The sequence below is a fragment of the Oncorhynchus kisutch genome, linkage group LG15 (assembly GCF_002021735.2).
Source record: "Oncorhynchus kisutch isolate 150728-3 linkage group LG15, Okis_V2, whole genome shotgun sequence".
Classification (NCBI taxonomy): Eukaryota; Metazoa; Chordata; class Actinopteri; order Salmoniformes; family Salmonidae; genus Oncorhynchus; species Oncorhynchus kisutch.
The window spans coordinates 24,830,832-24,847,814 of NC_034188.2; the positions used below are offsets into that span (position 1 = coordinate 24,830,832).

Sequence of the window (16,983 nt, forward strand, 5' to 3'; positions counted from 1 at the left end):
ATGTCCTGCAGGACTGGGACAAGGAAATCAACTGTTATTTGGCTATCACTGACCAATTAAAATGCCTCTTGTTGAGATAGAAGAGAGCGAGAAATTCAGAAGAGATTAAAAAAAGTTTCCTCCCTGGCACCCTGCAGTGCTTTAAAGCACATGACCCCTCCCTCCCTCCCCCACCCTGTACCAATAAGAGCTATTAGACAATGGGCACATAGTACACAGACAAGTCAGCATACTGTAATGCCATGACTAAAATGGCTGTCATTTCCTGTTTCCTTCCATTGTGACCACTGATCTGACAGGGGAGAGCAGTTCTCTTGAATATTTGTAGTAACTTAAGTAAATACCTGCAGTCAGCTGATGCAATACGTTAGGAGATAAAGCAGATTGCGTTCTTCATTTCACCTGTCACGTTATGAAGCTTACTGTTCCCCAGAACAGTTGAGCAGGTCATGTGTAGGTTTGTAAATAGCACAACAGCAGAAAGCAGGAGCTGGTGAGTCCATAGTGTTTCTATATCAATCAGCGAGTCTGTTGTGCGGCGCACATGAGGTGATGATACACTTGTATGCAATTCACTACTAAATGTTTGCCATCAGATATGTTATAATGTTATAAATGGTTTCCTGCTGTGTTTGAGAAGTCAAAGAGCTAAGGATGAGTTCTGTACAGCAGCCATTTTTTACCAGTGCATGGTACCTACTCTGGCGTGTGGTCTTGGCGCGGGGCAGCGTGTTGGCTCCAGTAGCCATGTCATCCAAGGCATCTCTCCTCATGCGGGGGTCAGAGGAGTGCAGGCCCATCTCCTCCCCATCGTTGATCAGAGTCAGGTCCTGCATGCTGAAACTACGCAGCTTGTCCGACAGCACACCCTGGCCTTGCACACAACACACACACCCCTCAAACACTATGGGGTATAGATGTACGCATATACAGACCAGGGCTTCCGTTAGCTGGTAATGGCCGGCTTTTGGGGCGGCAGGAACCCTCGAGCTGACAAGGTAATAATCTGTCGTTCTGACCCTTAACAAGGCAGTTAACCCACTACAGTAACCCACTGTAGGCCGTCATTGTAAATAATAATTCTTAACTGACTTGCCTAGTTAAATAAAGGTTAAATTAAAAATACAAAAAAAATATTTTTAATTGGTCTCCAATTTTTTTAAATATTAATGAGAAAAATACAAATTGGCGCCAGCTAATTGTCCGGGAGAAGAAATAACACTTTTTATAACACTTTTTTGCCTATTCATTGATGGAAATACATCTGACTGGTCCTGCTTGTCTATTCGGTTGATTTGCATCATTATGTGGCATTAAATTGCTGCGTGTGTATTTTTCTAATTTATCATCACACACGCACAGTATACAGATACAGAGCCTTTATTTGAGAGGAAAATCTGTCCAGCTCCTCAAACAGCTTGTTTGTTGCTGCTGGAGTGAAATGTGCTTTTATAATCCCAATCATTGCACAACATTTCTAAATTCAATCTTGTGTTAATGGCCATGATTAAAAAGAACTACTATTTTTTTTATTTCTCAGCTGGTAATTGAATGAAGCACGCTTCCCATTCGCCATTCAAGTGCAATGACAATGGTAGGCAGGCTTCAGCGCATCACACACACTACTTAGCAATGAGCTGGAGGCAGTATGCATTTTGAAAACATACACATAATTATTTGAAAGCTGAACATTTTACTTCATACTATGAGGCATGTCTTACCTTGCTTCAAAGTAGAACATCCTAAATTATTTTATAAAGACTTCCATATACCATTGAAACCAGTAGACTTTTTCAAATAAACTTTCTTTGTCCAGCAGCCAAACTTGTATCCTAGTCATATTAGCAACCCATGCTTGCTGCATCTTTAGATCTCCCCTCTTTCTACATTTCTAACAGCTATTTTCATCTCTGTCACATGAAACCGCACTGTGTTTTCCCACTAATTGCATTATGGAATGAACATTTGCGTGTAGCCTACTGCCTTGGCCGCATTGCTGCGCTTATAATGTGAAGAAATACTAGTTTTAAGCTAAACATTCTGATCGGTTGCATCAGCCTCATAGCTTTTTCAATTTAATGTATTTTTATGTAGCCTAGACATACTGGTTGTATGACTTTGGGATCCATCATCCCACAACTGTCCCAGAGTGTTTGGAACAGGCCATTTCTTTCTCACACAGATCGACAAGATTAGTAACAGAATAGGTCAACGTTTCTACTATGGAGGATCGTAGATTGGCATAGGCTAGTGATTGTGATGTTTGTTACTTGGCTGAGGAAAAGTGAAATGGACAGTTATTCTAACATCTTCAAAGTGCGCATTGGAATTTGGTAAGGAGATCATCGCGTTGCATGTTCTGTTAAGATGAATTACCATACTACAAATGTGATTTCTGCCATTTTGAGTACCATGGCTGGACGCCCTAATCAGGCTACGCACCCAATCCAATGGGTTTGGTAAATTTCTCAAATGTCCTGTAAATGTAAATGCTGCTGGTCAAATGTCTTGTGCCACATTCTCCTAATGTAAACCCTGACCCAGACAGATGCCCTGCAGCATCACATGATCATAAGAGCACACACACTTCAAGACACTAGGGTTGGATGACTGGATGACACTTCCTCTCATCAACCTGTCCAAACATTGTTGATATAGGATTGTATCATCAATTTATTTATCAGCAAGGGCATTGAAGATGAAACGTGGCTGGGTCTTTCAGCATGACAATGATCCCAAACACACCACCCGGGCAACGAAGGAGTGGCTTCGTAAGAAGCATTTCAAGGTCCTGGAGTGGCCTAGACAGTCTCCAGATCTCAACCCCATAGAAAATCTTTGGAAGGAGTTGAAAGTCCGTGTTGCCCAGCAACAGCCCCAAAACATCACTGATCTGCATGGAGGAATGGACCAAAATACCAGCAACAGTGTGTGCAAACCTTGTGAAGACTTACAGAAAACGTTTGACCTCTGTCATTGCCAACAAAGGGTATATAACAAAGTATTGAGATAAACTTTTGTTATTGACCAAATACTTATTTTCCACCATCATTTGCAAATAAATTCATAAAGAATCCTTCAATGTGATTTTCTGGAGAAAAAACATCTCATTTTGTCTGTCATAGTTGAAGTGTACCTATGATGAAAATTACAGGCCTCTCATCTTTTTAAGTGGGAGAACTTGCACAATTGGTGGCTGACTAAATACTTGTTTGCCCCACTGTATATATTCACACATCAAGTCTTCTCTTGAGTTAGGCTCAGGGATGGAATAGCTGTTGAACATCTGAGCTTGTGGGGTTTTGTGGGGCAAGGGTGGTGTGTATGTGAGAGGAGAGAGATCCTACATCTGTTGCTATGGGGTAATGATGTTAGGAATAATACAGGATGAATCACAGTAATTGTTTGCTAAAAATGTAATTTTTGTAATGCAAATCCAATCGTATTAATCACATGCATCGAATACAATAGAACCTTACTTTATGTAAATGATTAATACCCTTAGCCTTGGCCACTTATCTTTTTGCCTTGCACTCATTTTAGCTTAGTTTCCATTTTCTTATTGGCACAGACATTAGGGCACAGATTCTACTGGTGGGGTGACCATAGCAATGACACAAAAATAAACAGACATGCACACTCCTAATGCAAGTGCATGTCTTATGGTGCCTATAACTGATTAACTAATGTGCCTGTCCAATGGCCTTCACAAGACCAGGCATGACCCAGAATTACTAGACCTGTGTTGATCCAGCTTTGAACTATCAAATGGATTCTTCTTACATTCTGTTTACACGTGCCTAATGCTTAACACTATATTAATTCTGCTTACTACTTCTATGAAACCAGTATAGATATTGGAAAATCCCCACACTATGCATAGATAACAGAGTAGCAGCGGCGTAAAAGAGGGGGTAGGGGGAGGGCAATGCAAATCGTCTGGGTAGCCACTTGATTAGATGTTCAGGAGTCCTATGGCTTGGGGGTAGAAGTTGTTTAGAAGCCTCTTGCCTTGCGGTAGCAGAGAGAACAGACTGACTTGGGTGGCTGGAGTTTCGGACAACTTTTAGGGCCTTCCTCTGACACCGCCTGGTATAGAGGTCCTGGACGGCAGGAAGCTTGGCCCCAGTGATGTACTGGGCCTTACGCACTACCCTCTGTAGGGGCTTGCGGTCGGAGCCGAGCAGTTCCCATACCAGGCAGTGATGCAACCAGGATGCTCTCGATGGTGCAGCTGTAGAACTTTTTGAGGATCTGAGGACACATGCCAATTCTTCTCAGTCTCCTGAGGGGGAATAGGTTTTGTCGCGCTCTCCTCACAACTGTCTTGGTGTGCTTGGACCATGTTAATTTGTTGGTGATGTGGACACCAAGGAACTTGAAGCTCTCAACCTGCTCCACTACAGCCCCATTGATGAGAATGGGGGTGTGCTCGGTCCTCCTTTTCCTGTAGTCCACAATCATCTCCTTTGTCTTGATCACGTTGAGGGAGAGGTTGTTGTTCTGGCCCCACACGGCCAGGTCTCTGACCTACTCCCTATAGGCTGTCTCATTGTTGTTGGTGATCAGGCCTACCACTGTTGTGTCATCTGCAAACTTAATGATGGTTTTGGAGTTGTGCCTGTTGTATAATGGGCTGTTGTATAATTCAAACCCATTTTGAATAGAAAGCTTCGGATTATTCACATTGAGTCAGACAAACATTACCAACTTGGGCCTCCTGAGTGGCGTAGTGGTCTTAGGCACTGCATCGCAGTGCTAGCTGTGCCACTAGAGTTTCTGGGTTTGAGTCCAGGCTCTGTCGCAGCCGGCCGCAACTGGGAGACCCATGGGGCGGCGCACAATTGGCCCAGCATTGTCTGGGTTAGGGGAGGGTTTGGCCGGCAGTGTCCTTGTCCCATCGCGCAGTTGCGACTCCTGTGGCAGGCCGGGCGCAGTGCACGCTAACACGGTAGACAGGTGCACGGTGTTTCCTCTGACACATTGGTGTGGCTCGCTTCTAGGTTAAGTGGGTTTTGTGTCATGAAGTAGTGCAGCTTGGTTGGGTTGTGTTTTGGAGGACGCACGGCACTCCACCTTCGCCTCTCCCGAGACCGTGCTGGAGTTGCAGTGATGAGACAAGACTGTAACTACCAATTGGATACTATGAAATTGGGGCAAAAAAGGTGTACAAAAATATATTTAAATATAAAATAAAACATTACCACCTTCAAATACCATACGAGATCAATTGGTTACCCTTCTTGAGACATCTATGCCACCAAATATTACAAAGCCATATCTGCTGAAAGATCGTTTCGGACAGTTTTGGATATTTGCCAAATCAGCCATCTTCCAGTAAAATATAAGAGACAGCATTGTATGGGCTATGAGTTAGATGTCTAAATGTGTACCCCCGAGCTGAAGGGAGTCTAAACTTTGGTGTCCACATGAAGGAGGGAAAGAGGACCCCAAACAGAGCACCTCCAAGTCGTGCCATCTCTCCAACAACAGACACCAATGTTTCAGGTCAGGCAGTTTCTGTGCCCTCAAAAACACCTTTTAAGCCCAAGTCCACCTTTTGTCCCATTGTCCCGAATGCCACACTACATTTGCCAAGAAGTTGAATTTTGATGTGGAAAACCTGTTGATGGGTAAAATTGTCTTTAACCAAACACAACTTAACCATTCTAAGACAGATAGGGATGCAGTTGAATCATTGACCATAAATGGACGGATTGTGGTTAAAAAGCTGGTGGCGTAAAGATAAATGTGACAGAAGCCTACTGTCAATTAGATAATGATGAAGTCTACCCATCTTAAACCTTCAACCCAACAGAGGACCTAAAAACTGAAGTGAAAGGGATCCTCACAGAAGCTAAGGAGAATGGTTACATTTCAGACAATGAGTTCAAATGTCTTTTCAATGGCAGTCTGGCTTCTTTTTATCTTCTTCCAAAAGTCCACAAGAATCTTGAAAAAAAACCCAGGCAGACCAGTCATTAGTGGTAATGAAAGTAGACAGAACCCATCTCCAAGTACAGTGATTACTTTATTAAGCCTATTCTGCCGTCACTCCCATCTTCGAGATACCACAGATCTATTAAGGAATTTAACAATATAGGTAACACTTCATTTTTAGTCACCATGGATGTGGAGTCTCTATACACCACCATTGAACATGAACAAGGTTTGGCAGCTATGCACCATTTCTTGAGTACCCGGCCTGAGACGGAGATGCCTCCTACAGAATTCATTGTCTCACTGACTGAATGGACTTTTAATAATAACATCTTTGTCTTTCAGGACTGTATTTTTAAACCTCAACGGATGTGCCATGGAAGCTTGCTACAGCCCTTCCTACTCTGGTTTGTACATAGGTAAATGGGAAAATGACTTCATTTTCGATCATTCTAAAAAATAGGACAGGAGCTGTCAATTCACGAACAAAACAAACCTAGTAATAATTTCCAACATGAACAGTTTAGGTAGTTTTTTTCCCCAGGTAACAACTTAACACATTTTGATACTCTCTTCACTTTTACCTCTGTCTGTCAACAATCCCTAATGGGAAACCAACAGATTAAGCATTTTTGGTGGCTGGGACAGACGCCCGCAGCATGAAAAGACAGGGGGCTTGCCTGCGAGGACTGAGGGTTCCCGCACAGGCATGTCACCTGACTGTCGAAGGGGAGTATTGATGGGCAAGAGATCGGCCGACCTGTGATCCCCTGGCTCTTCGCCCAGTGCTCAGGCCCCATGTGACTTGCTGGGGTTCCGTCTTTTGTCATGCGACCCCTTTGACCATCAGGGTTCTGAGTAGGTGCTGGCTCAGCAATCCGAAGGTCAACCCTGTTACGACGGTACAGTGATCCATTCACGTCGACCAAGTAGGAGCGTTGTGCCACTTTCTGTACACAGGATCAGTCTCCAGAGGCCTGTCCGGTCCCCTGGTAGTGGCTTCATTACCACCGTTTCACCCACTCTGAGCTCAGGTAAGTATTTTGCGGATTTGTCGTAGATGAACTTGGAGACCTGTCTTCTGTGACGTAGCTTCACCAGCAAGTCTGTTACCACACATGGCACCAGGCTACTGGCAGAGCTGCTTTTAAGCACCGTGCCATGAGGTGCTGGGCCAGGCTGCTATCCATGCCTTCTGTCGGGGTATTGCGCCACTGCAAGATTGCAAAAAAGCTCTCAGAGCTTGCCTGGAAAGCAGAGGTTCTTTGCGATATGGACTGTGGACTCCGCCTTCCCATTAGCTTTTGGGTGTTGTGGTTTCCATTCTGCAGCAAATTTTCAGAACTCAACTCCGGAGAATTGGGGTCCATTGTCTGAAATTACCCTATCTGGCTGGCCATAGCAGGCAAACTGAGCCTTGCAGCGTTTGATCGTTGTCTCTGCTGAGAGGTCGGGGAGGAGGTCAATCTCCCAGAAGTCTGAGTAATGATCGACTACCAGCAGAAAGTCTTTGCCTCTGTGCTGGAAGAGATCTAGACTTACTATCTGCCAGGGGCACATCGGTAGCTCGTGGGACATCATCGTCTCTCTCTGTTGCTCAATGGCATATTCATTGCAGACTGTGCATTTACTGACAGTCTTTGATTTCACTCTGCATTCCTGGCCAATACAGTGTGTCACGTGCTTGTCTGTAACAGGCCTCACCTATGTGACTTGAGTGCACGCTCGCCAACATCTCAGTGCGCAGAGACCGGGGAATAACGACTCTCTGACACTTGAATATTACTCCGTTTTGAACAATGGGCTCCTCTTTGTCTGGCCAATATTCTCTGATGGCTAAAGCAGCTTCTTCCTTGCAGTCGGGCCAGCCCATCAGAATCAGACCTCAAAGCCCGGAGTTGCTCATCCCTGTCTGTGTGCTGTCTGATTTGTATAAGGCTCTGGTCCGTAACATTGAGGTAGTCAGCCTGGTTGATGTGTTCGATATCCACTTGCTCTGTTTGTAAGCTGCACACTGCATGTCATTCATGCATGGAGCGTGTGTGAGTACCTGATACAGTAGCCCTGCTGAGCGTGTCACTCACATACATCTCTGACCCTGGCTTATACACCACCTTGAGGTTCTAGTTTTGTAGGGCCAGTAGCATGCTCTGCAATCGTTTCGGGGCATTCAGTGGCTTGCTGAATATAGCAATAAGGGGCTTGTGATCTGTCTCTGCGGTAATATTGTCGTGCCCGTACAGGTAGTGGTGGAAGCGTTGGCATGCAAACACAATGCTGAGGCACTCCTTCTCTATCTGGGCATAGTTCTGCTCTGTTGGGGTGAGTGCCCTAGAGGCGAATGCCACAGGCTGGCCCTCCTGCATGAGGCAACAGCCAAGTCCATACTGGCTTGAGTCACTGAATCGTGACAGGTTTTGACACATTGTAGTATCGCAGTACAGGTGTCTGGGTGACCAGTTGTTTTATTTCCCTCACCGCTGAGTCATGTTTGGGAGCCAATGCCAGATGGTGTCCTTGTCCATGAGCCTCCTTAGTGGCTCACACACTTCAGAGAGCCGCGGTAGGAACTTGGCCAGGTAGGTGACGAATCTGACGAAGCACTGCACTCCCTTCACGTCAGATGGGTGGGGCATTTCCAAGACAGCCTTCACTTTTTCAGGATCCGCCTTCAATCCGGTGGAGGACAAGATGTGCCCATGAAAGCGGACCTCTGGCACTTTAAACTGAAGCTTTTTAATGCTTAGCCTTAGCTTGACCTGTCTGCATCTGACCATCAGGGCCAGCAGCTTGAGTCATGGTGACATTCTGCCTTATCACTGTCCCCACAGGCCACTATGAGGATGTCATCTGCTATGGGTTCCACGCCACTGAGTCCCATCAACAGCTCATGCTGTTTCCGCTGATACACCTCTGGAGCCACGGAGACACCAAACGGAAGTGTCAACCACCTATTCCTGCCCCAGGGTGTCCAAAAGGTGGTCATGTAGCTGCTGGGCTCATCGAGCTTGCACTGCAGGAAGGCATCTTCGGCGTCCACGAGCGTGAAGACTCTGGCCTTTGGGAGCTTGTAAAGAACATCCTGCAACGTGGGCATAACTGTACAAATCTTATGGTATAAAAACGATTGTTGGATACAGCAAATGGTACGGTTTTGACTGGACAGTTGACAACTTTTATAGATCCATATATCAGCTCAATCAAACACTTTAATTTGATAATCAGTAGTTCTAATTAAGAAAACTATTGTGATACATTTGCCTCTAAATCAAATTTTGAAGACAGAACTTCCCAAGCAACTTTATATTTTGAGTAAACAATTTCTGCCCAACAACATTTCAGAAGTACCTTTCAGATTGCAAACTTTTAAATACATCCATAAGCATGTGACAAATAAATGTGTCAATTAGCAATTATCATAAAGATTTTTCCATACCCCGTATTGGAACGCTTAATCAATTCCAAAAGGTATGAGAGTATCTAGCTGAAAAATGTGTCTTGGTAAAACACATTGGTAATAACTTATATCAATCTAAAGTAAATTTCATAAAATGGTGGACTAAAACAATTGCAGACGAATATACTACTTTTCTTCGATAAGACAGACGATTTAGTGAAGATACACAGAATCGCAGTCCTCGATCACATCGAGATTAACACTGCAGAATATTTAGTTTTGTCACTTACCAAACCGTTTACAAACTATTTAATGAATACATGCAGCGTATTCATTAGAGGTTGTGAGCTAAAGATAATTTAATTATTTTAATAAATCAAATTGTGTGTGTCACATTAATTTAACAGGTCAGTTAAGAACAAATTCTTATTTTGAATGACATACACATTGTTAGCAGATGTTACTGCAAGTGTAGTGAAATGCTTGTGCTTCTAGTAATCTAACAAATTCACAACTGCCTGTAAAGGGGTGAATAGAATATGTACATATGTCTCCACTCCCCCTGTGTGTTTTACTAAACATATGCTTTAATACTAATAAAACAATTATTGATAGTTTGTTTCCTCATGTAACTGCAGTATGTGGATTTTATTGTATAGAATGTCATTTCTATCACTTGTATTGATTTATAAATAAAATTGGTCCTCCAAAGCGGGGCTGGTGGGGGAGCAAAAAAAATAGTTATGTATCAATGCCATTTTTTCAAGTACAGTCAATGGCCAAAAGTTGAATGACACAAATATTAATTTTCAAAGTCTGCTGCCTCAGTGTCTTTAGATATTTGTCAATACTCTGGAATACTGAAGTATAATGACAAGTATTTCATAAGTGTCAAAGGCTTTTATTGACAATTACATGAAGTTGATGCAAAAGAGTCTATTTGCAGTGTTGACCCTTCTTTTTCAAGACCTCTGCAATCCGCCCTGTCATGCTGTCAATTAATTTCTGGGCCACATCCTGACTGATGTCAGTCCATTGTTGCATAATCAATGCTTGGAGTTTGTCAGAATTTGTGGGGTTTTATTTGTCCACAAGTTCTCAATGGAGTTAAGGTCGGGGGAGTATCCTGGCCATGGACCCAAAATAACAATGATTCCAAGCACCACCCTCCTTTTGAAGCTTTCAGTTTGTTATTCAAACTCAAATAAGCATGACAAAGTGATCTCCAGCCTTGTCAACACTCACACCTGTGTTCACGAAAGAATCACTGACATGTCAGCTGGTCCTTTTGTGGCAGGGCTGAAATGCATTGGAAAAGCTTTAAGGGGATTCAGTTCATTTGCATGGCAAAGAGGGACTTTGCAATTCATCTGATCACTCTTCGGAACATTCTGGAGTATATGCAAATTGCCATCATACAAACTGAGGCAGCAGACTTTGAAAATGAATATTTATGTCATTCTCAAATTTTGGCCACGACTGTAGAAAGGAGCAGTCAAGCTTCAGTAACTGTCAAGGGAAGTTCTAGAAATAGTTTGCTAAAAAGCTGTTTCTTTTTGACAATTGTAAAGAAACTATTACACTTCGGCATGTACTTCATTGTTACCAAGAAATTATTTGAAAATCTATTGAAATTAAACAGCTGCATTGGGCCTAGAATAGAATTTGACTGAATTCCTAGTTAGTAGTTGGCAATAAGGTAATACATCATTGAAAACGCATAATAAAGATGTCTTTTCTTTATTAGTAGTGTAGTTATTGGTATATGACTGTCATTCAGTCCATGTTAAATACCATTATCTCAGCACAGAAACATCATGTCCTTTATAACAGTGGAGTATTGATAATTGGCACAAAATATATTAATGTAGAATATTCTCTCACAATGAGAGTTCCTGTACACAATAACACTGATACCAAACACACAGCAATAAATAAACAAATATTACAAAATAATATGAACACTGGTTAAAATAATGTCAAGTAGTGTTGCCATGACAGCAAGAATGTGTTTCCAGTGTGTGCCATCTTTTCTTCTGTGCAAACTGTAGCAAAACAGAATAGAAAAAAGGAATTGCCATGTTGCCGTGGAGAAGGTAACCAGCCTGATAGTAAGGGAAGAACAGACGGGTTGGGACAACATGACTTCAGTTAGGTAGTTACCAAACACACAATGTCAGAGGAATTCCCCTTCTCTACTGAGCAATGTCCTGCAGGACTGGGACAAGGAAGTGTTATTGTTATTTGGCTATCACTGACCAATTAAAATGCCTCTCGTTGAGATAGGAGAAATTCAGAAGAGATTAAAAACACAAGTAGCACTCTTCACAGCATAAGGCCTTACAGAGGGGCTGAGGTGCCTCTTAAGGAAATGCAATATGATGTCTAATAAGATTTCAGATTCAATTCCAAAGAAAGAAAAAACGAAATCTAGTTTTAAAAAGCAGGAAAAAACAAACCTGTATTCTAGAACAGAGTGATAAGGCAAGCAAACTCATACAGCCAGAGAATGACTACGTACATACAGTGTGTACATGGAAGTACCGCTTGCAGTCACTTCAGTAGTTTTAAAACGGTTGTGTGGGTTATGTCCCCCCCTACTGGTTCAAATCAGTGTCACAATTCAGACAACGACAACACACAAATGCAGTAGTCTCATGCATTCAATTACAGAGCACTCCAAAATAAACCCTGCCGAAAGCAAGGGCATGTCACATAAAAAACAACCCCTTAGCACACACCCAATCCACAATCAACCCCTTAGGTTCCAACCCAAGACACACACTAGATTTGAGAGAAGCACATGGTGGAAACTCAATGTACCCTACAAGGAAGCTAGGTGGAGTTCTTATCACGTTTTTAGCTAAATCCATGCAATCCTTTGCAACCTACTGGAGTACCAGCAGTACCTAGGCAGATTGACAAGAAGTGTCTGAAGATAGAAACTATTGCCTTGTCAGAAATCTAAGGGGCAATGATTAGGTGCCTTGACAGAGTCTAAGTACCCTGCCTGCCTAACCAGTATGCTATTGATGGATGAATGTCTGTCTTTCTGAAGTAAAACACTAGCAGAGCACATCCCTTCAACAGTTTTAGGCCCTATTGGGAGACAGCATTACTTATCCAACTAAGATGTAATGTAATTGTCCACAGCATCCTATCTAATAGGGTAAGACAGTTTTCACCATGTTTGAGGAGGCTACAGTCAGAGATGACACATTAAGAGGATATGCTAGCAGAGCTGCTCTCCTTATGGTTCAGAGAAACAATGATATGATCCAGACCCTAGAATAACACAGATCTGGGCATGTATACATAGAGCGTCTCAGAGTCAAGGGCTGATCTCAGATCAGTTTGGCCTTTCAGACCATAATTGATAAGATCCTATGGAAAGGTGGTTTCCTGATCCCAGATCAGCACTCCTACTCCGATACGCTTTGTGGATATGGTCCCAGAAGTAGAGGTCAATCATGGATAGCTAACCCATTCAGGAATAGAAGTGAAAACACTGGACAAAATACTGTGAAGTGACAGTCATACATTATACAATTCCTAGTTTGACAGTCATACATTATACAATAGGAGTAGATCCCTCAGAAATGTGCCTAGTCAGACTGGGATGACCTGACCCAGGTAAGACCCAGACTTAGCTAAGCCAGGTTCACCTGAAGGTCTTCCTAATAGGGCACTACACCACCCTGACACAGCCAGCTCTGATAATATAAACACATTGAAACAAGACAGGGATCCATAGTGGTGATCCATAATGTAGCCTGGTATCAACAGAGCATTAACATTAGCTTGGTGACCACGAAGCCACTCTTACATCCTATAAGCCAGTCAATTTAGAGTAAACAAAAATAACCCTAAGCACAAGTCTAACAAAGTGAAATTAACTGTTGGTTGTCTGTACTGTTTAGCTATGCTATGAGCTGCAGTGCAAGACCTTGTGGATGGTTATGTTATAAGTGGTCAGAGAACTCTGTCATTGTGTCTCTATGCAGTTGGGAAAACAGAGAGGGGAAAATCAGAAGCTTGGTCATGTTCCAAAAACACACACATGCACATCGTACACACACACAGTCAAACAGAAAAGGTAATGATGCCTGAAGCTGTGTGTCTTTCCCTGGGACCGTTCTGAGCTGAACGGAGTGAGAGGGTAGAGCTGTCCAGAGGGAGAGGAGAGAAAGAGAGAGAACAGAGGGAGGGAGGAGAGGAGAGAAAGAACAAACAGATCTCTTCATCTCTCTGTGGGAGCGTGACCAAGTGTTCATCAGTCTACTGTTCCATTACAGTAGAGTGAATGATATGGGTAACCATGGCATCGGCTTAACACTGTTAGAGACAAGTACTCCCAGAATGTCCTCTGCCTTCCAGAGATCACACGACCCCGTCTATGTAGTCAGACAGACTGCCCAAAAAGGACAGAGACCTGCTCTGTGAACTACTGCTACAACCAATGGTGAGACTGTAGTCTCTGTAGTAAGGACATGTTGAGTAGAGGCCAGTTAGGCCAGGACAACAACACTGATCCTTTGGCGCCCATCCCTCTCTACTCTCTTCCCTCCCTTATCTCTCCTTCACACATGCCTAGTCCACTAGTCTACCTTTCCATTCATGGCAGCCCCCAGCTACCCTCCAATAGAGTTACCATTCTCTGACTGGAATGTAAGTTCATAGAGAATGCATCTCCAGTAAACTAGTGGGGATCTCCTGTTAAGCAGCAAAGCCCTAGCATAGCGAGGGAGGTGGAGAGCCGTGATGGATGCCCTAGCATAGCGAGGGAGGTGGAGAGCCGTGATGGATGCTCTAGCATAGTGAGGGAGATGGAGAGCCATGGTAGATGCTCTAGCATAGTGAGGGAGATGGAGAGCCGTGATGGATGCCCTAGCATAGTGAGGGAGATGGAGAGCCATGGTAGATGCTCTAGCATAGTGAGGGAGATGGAGAGCCGTGATGGATGCCCTAGCATAGTGAGGGAGGTGGAGAGCCATGGTAGATGCTCTAGCATAGTGAGGGAGATGGAGAGCCGTGATGGATGCCCTAGCATAGTGAGGGAGATGGAGAGCCATGGTAGATGCCCTATGCTCCCAAGGGGGCCAAGAGGATTATGTCAAGTCAATCCAGTGTGGGGCCTTGGATGGCCTGGGAGGGCCCCAACACAGAGGGTTATTAACTGTACAGGAGGAAGGAAGCAACTATTTTTCAGGCCAACAGGCCATCACTGAAACACACACACACTGAGGTTAATGACTATAAAACCTAGAATGTAAGCAGCAGGCTAAATAAAACAAGTGTTGTTGACATTAATCTGGCCATCAACAGTAGAACTAAACCCGCTGGCCATCAACAGTAGAACTAAACCCGCTGGCCATCAACAGTAGAACTAAACCCGCTGGCCATCTACAGTAGAACTAAACCCGCTGGCCATCTACAGTAGAACTAAACCCGCTGGCCATCTACAGTAGAACTAAACCCGCTGGCCATCTACAGTAGAACTAAACCCGCTGGCCATCTACAGTAGAACTAAACCCGCTGGCCATCTACAGTAGAACTAAACCCGCTGGCCATCTACAGTAGAACTAAGCCCGCTGGCCATCTACAGTAGAACTAAGCCCGCTGGCCATCTACAATAGAACTAAACCCGCTGGCCATCTACAATAGAACTAAGCCTGCTGGCCATCTACAGTAGAACTAAACCTGCGAGCTGCGCTTAACCAGCGAGGGTGACACTCCAGAGGTCTGTGTGTGTGTGTGTGTGTGTGTGTGTGGGGGGGGGGGGGGACTGGAGACAGAGAGGGCCTGTTACATGGTTGTAGTGGTGTGCAGTAGGGTGGAGATGGGGTCAGTAGATACAGATATCATGGTGACTCAGCGTTGTTGCTGGCTGTAGCTGTGGTGGTTGTCTTCTTCTTTGGTGTCTTTTTCACCGTCTTAGTCGTAGTCTGACAGGAGGAAGAGAGGGGGAAGAGAGATGGGGAAAAGTGAGTTGACACCAGAGGAAATGAGAGAAGTAGAATCTAAAAAGGAGAGAGAGAGATGTTCAGGAAATAACAGACAGGGGCTTATTGTGTCCTACGTGGGTAGACTTCTCAGTCAAACGAGTCGTTTCACAACCTACACACTGCATTCCCGAATTAGTCCATGGCGTGCACACACAAATCTTCAGGTACAGTGTACATAACTCATTACTGATGCTACAGACAGCAGGCCCATATTAGTGAGCCATATATAACCCTGTGTAGACTGTTACATAATGTGTACATCAACATGCTTCTATGACAGCATCTCTTCCATGGGAGCACATCTGATGTAGACTGCTTTAAATACCACAGGCATGTCTGTACTGGAGTAGATGAGGCGGTCTGTGCTGGGGTAGATGAGGTTGCCCTTACAGACTGATGTAAGGTCAGTTTAGCATCTCCCTCTATGGATAAGATAAGGACTGAGGGAGTGTAAGCTGATCCTGGAATGGTGTACAGCACAGCTCCTACACAGCTGCTGGAGAAGGCGTGAGTGATGAGCGGATATTCATTGAGATAATATATTACAGTATTTCTATTGGAGGAGGATTATACAGTCAAACTGTGGGTGTGTGACTTGCACCCATCCACCCTGCATATTTAGACACAGTAGAAGTTAGAGGGGGATGAGACTGCATTACCTTCCTTTTCTACCGTGAGTTAGTGTTGTTACTCCTAGACATAGTGGTGTGTGTCCTTTTTTGATGTAAATATTAGACACATTCACACAATACTGGCACACACACTCTGTGCACTTACAATTATATATATTCTGACTCACCTCCTTAGCGTAGAAGAAGCAGTCACTCTCCTATCAGAATGCATTAGCCCTAGTCCAACTCCATTGTGTGTATGTGTTTAAATATACTTGTGAAGACCAAAAGTCCCCACAGGAATAATGAACAAACAAAACATTTGAGCAACTGGGGACATTTTCTAAGTCCCCACAAGGTCAAATGCTATTTCTAGGGAGTTTAGGGTTAAGGTTAGAATTAGGTTTAGGAGCTAGGTTTAGGGTAGGTTTAGGTTTTGGGGCTAAGGTTGGGTTATGGTATTTTATTGGTCACGTACACATGGTTAGCAAATGTTATTGTGAGTGTAGCAAAATGCTTGTGCTTCTAGTTCCGACAATGTTGCAATATCTAACAATTAATATCTAACAATTCCACAACAAATACCTAATACAACCATCTAAGTAAAGGAATAAGAACGTATAAATATATGGATGAGTAATGTCAGAGCGGCATCGGCTACGATGCAACTGATATTATAGAATACACTATATACATATGAGATGAGTAATACAAGATATGTAAACATTGTTAAAGTGGCATTATTAAAGTGACTAGTGTTCTGTATATAGGCAGCAGCCTCTGCTAGTGATGGCTGTTTAACAGTCTGATGTACTGTTAAACAGTCCTTCTGCATTCAGTTTGTCCGTGACGAGTACGTTGAGGAACTTAGAAACTTTCCACCTTCTCCACTGCTGTCCCTTCGATGTTGATAGGGGGTTGCTCCCTCTGCTGTTTCCTGAAGTCCACGATCATCTCCTTTGTTTTGTTGACGTTGAGTGAGGTTATTTTCCTGACACCCCACTCCTAGAGCCCTCCCCCCCTCCCTGTA

The 16,983-nt window shown here is 43.7% G+C and overlaps 1 protein-coding gene across 3 annotated transcripts in view; it reads right to left on the bottom strand.

Moving 5' to 3' along the window:
• Window positions 1-11,061: 11,061 nt before the first annotated feature.
• Window positions 11,062-16,983, bottom strand: part of LOC109878753 (receptor expression-enhancing protein 2-like) — a 33,916-nt gene continuing 27,994 nt past the window's right edge. For 2 of the 3 annotated variants that reach the window (XM_031789887.1, XM_031789886.1), the window contains exon 8: window positions 11,062-15,282. In XM_031789887.1, coding sequence (XP_031645747.1) covers window positions 15,199-15,282 — 84 coding nt within the window. In that variant the 3' untranslated portion in view covers window positions 11,062-15,198. The remainder of the gene's footprint in view (window positions 15,283-16,983) is intronic. The other variant, XM_031789885.1, reaches the window with a different exon arrangement.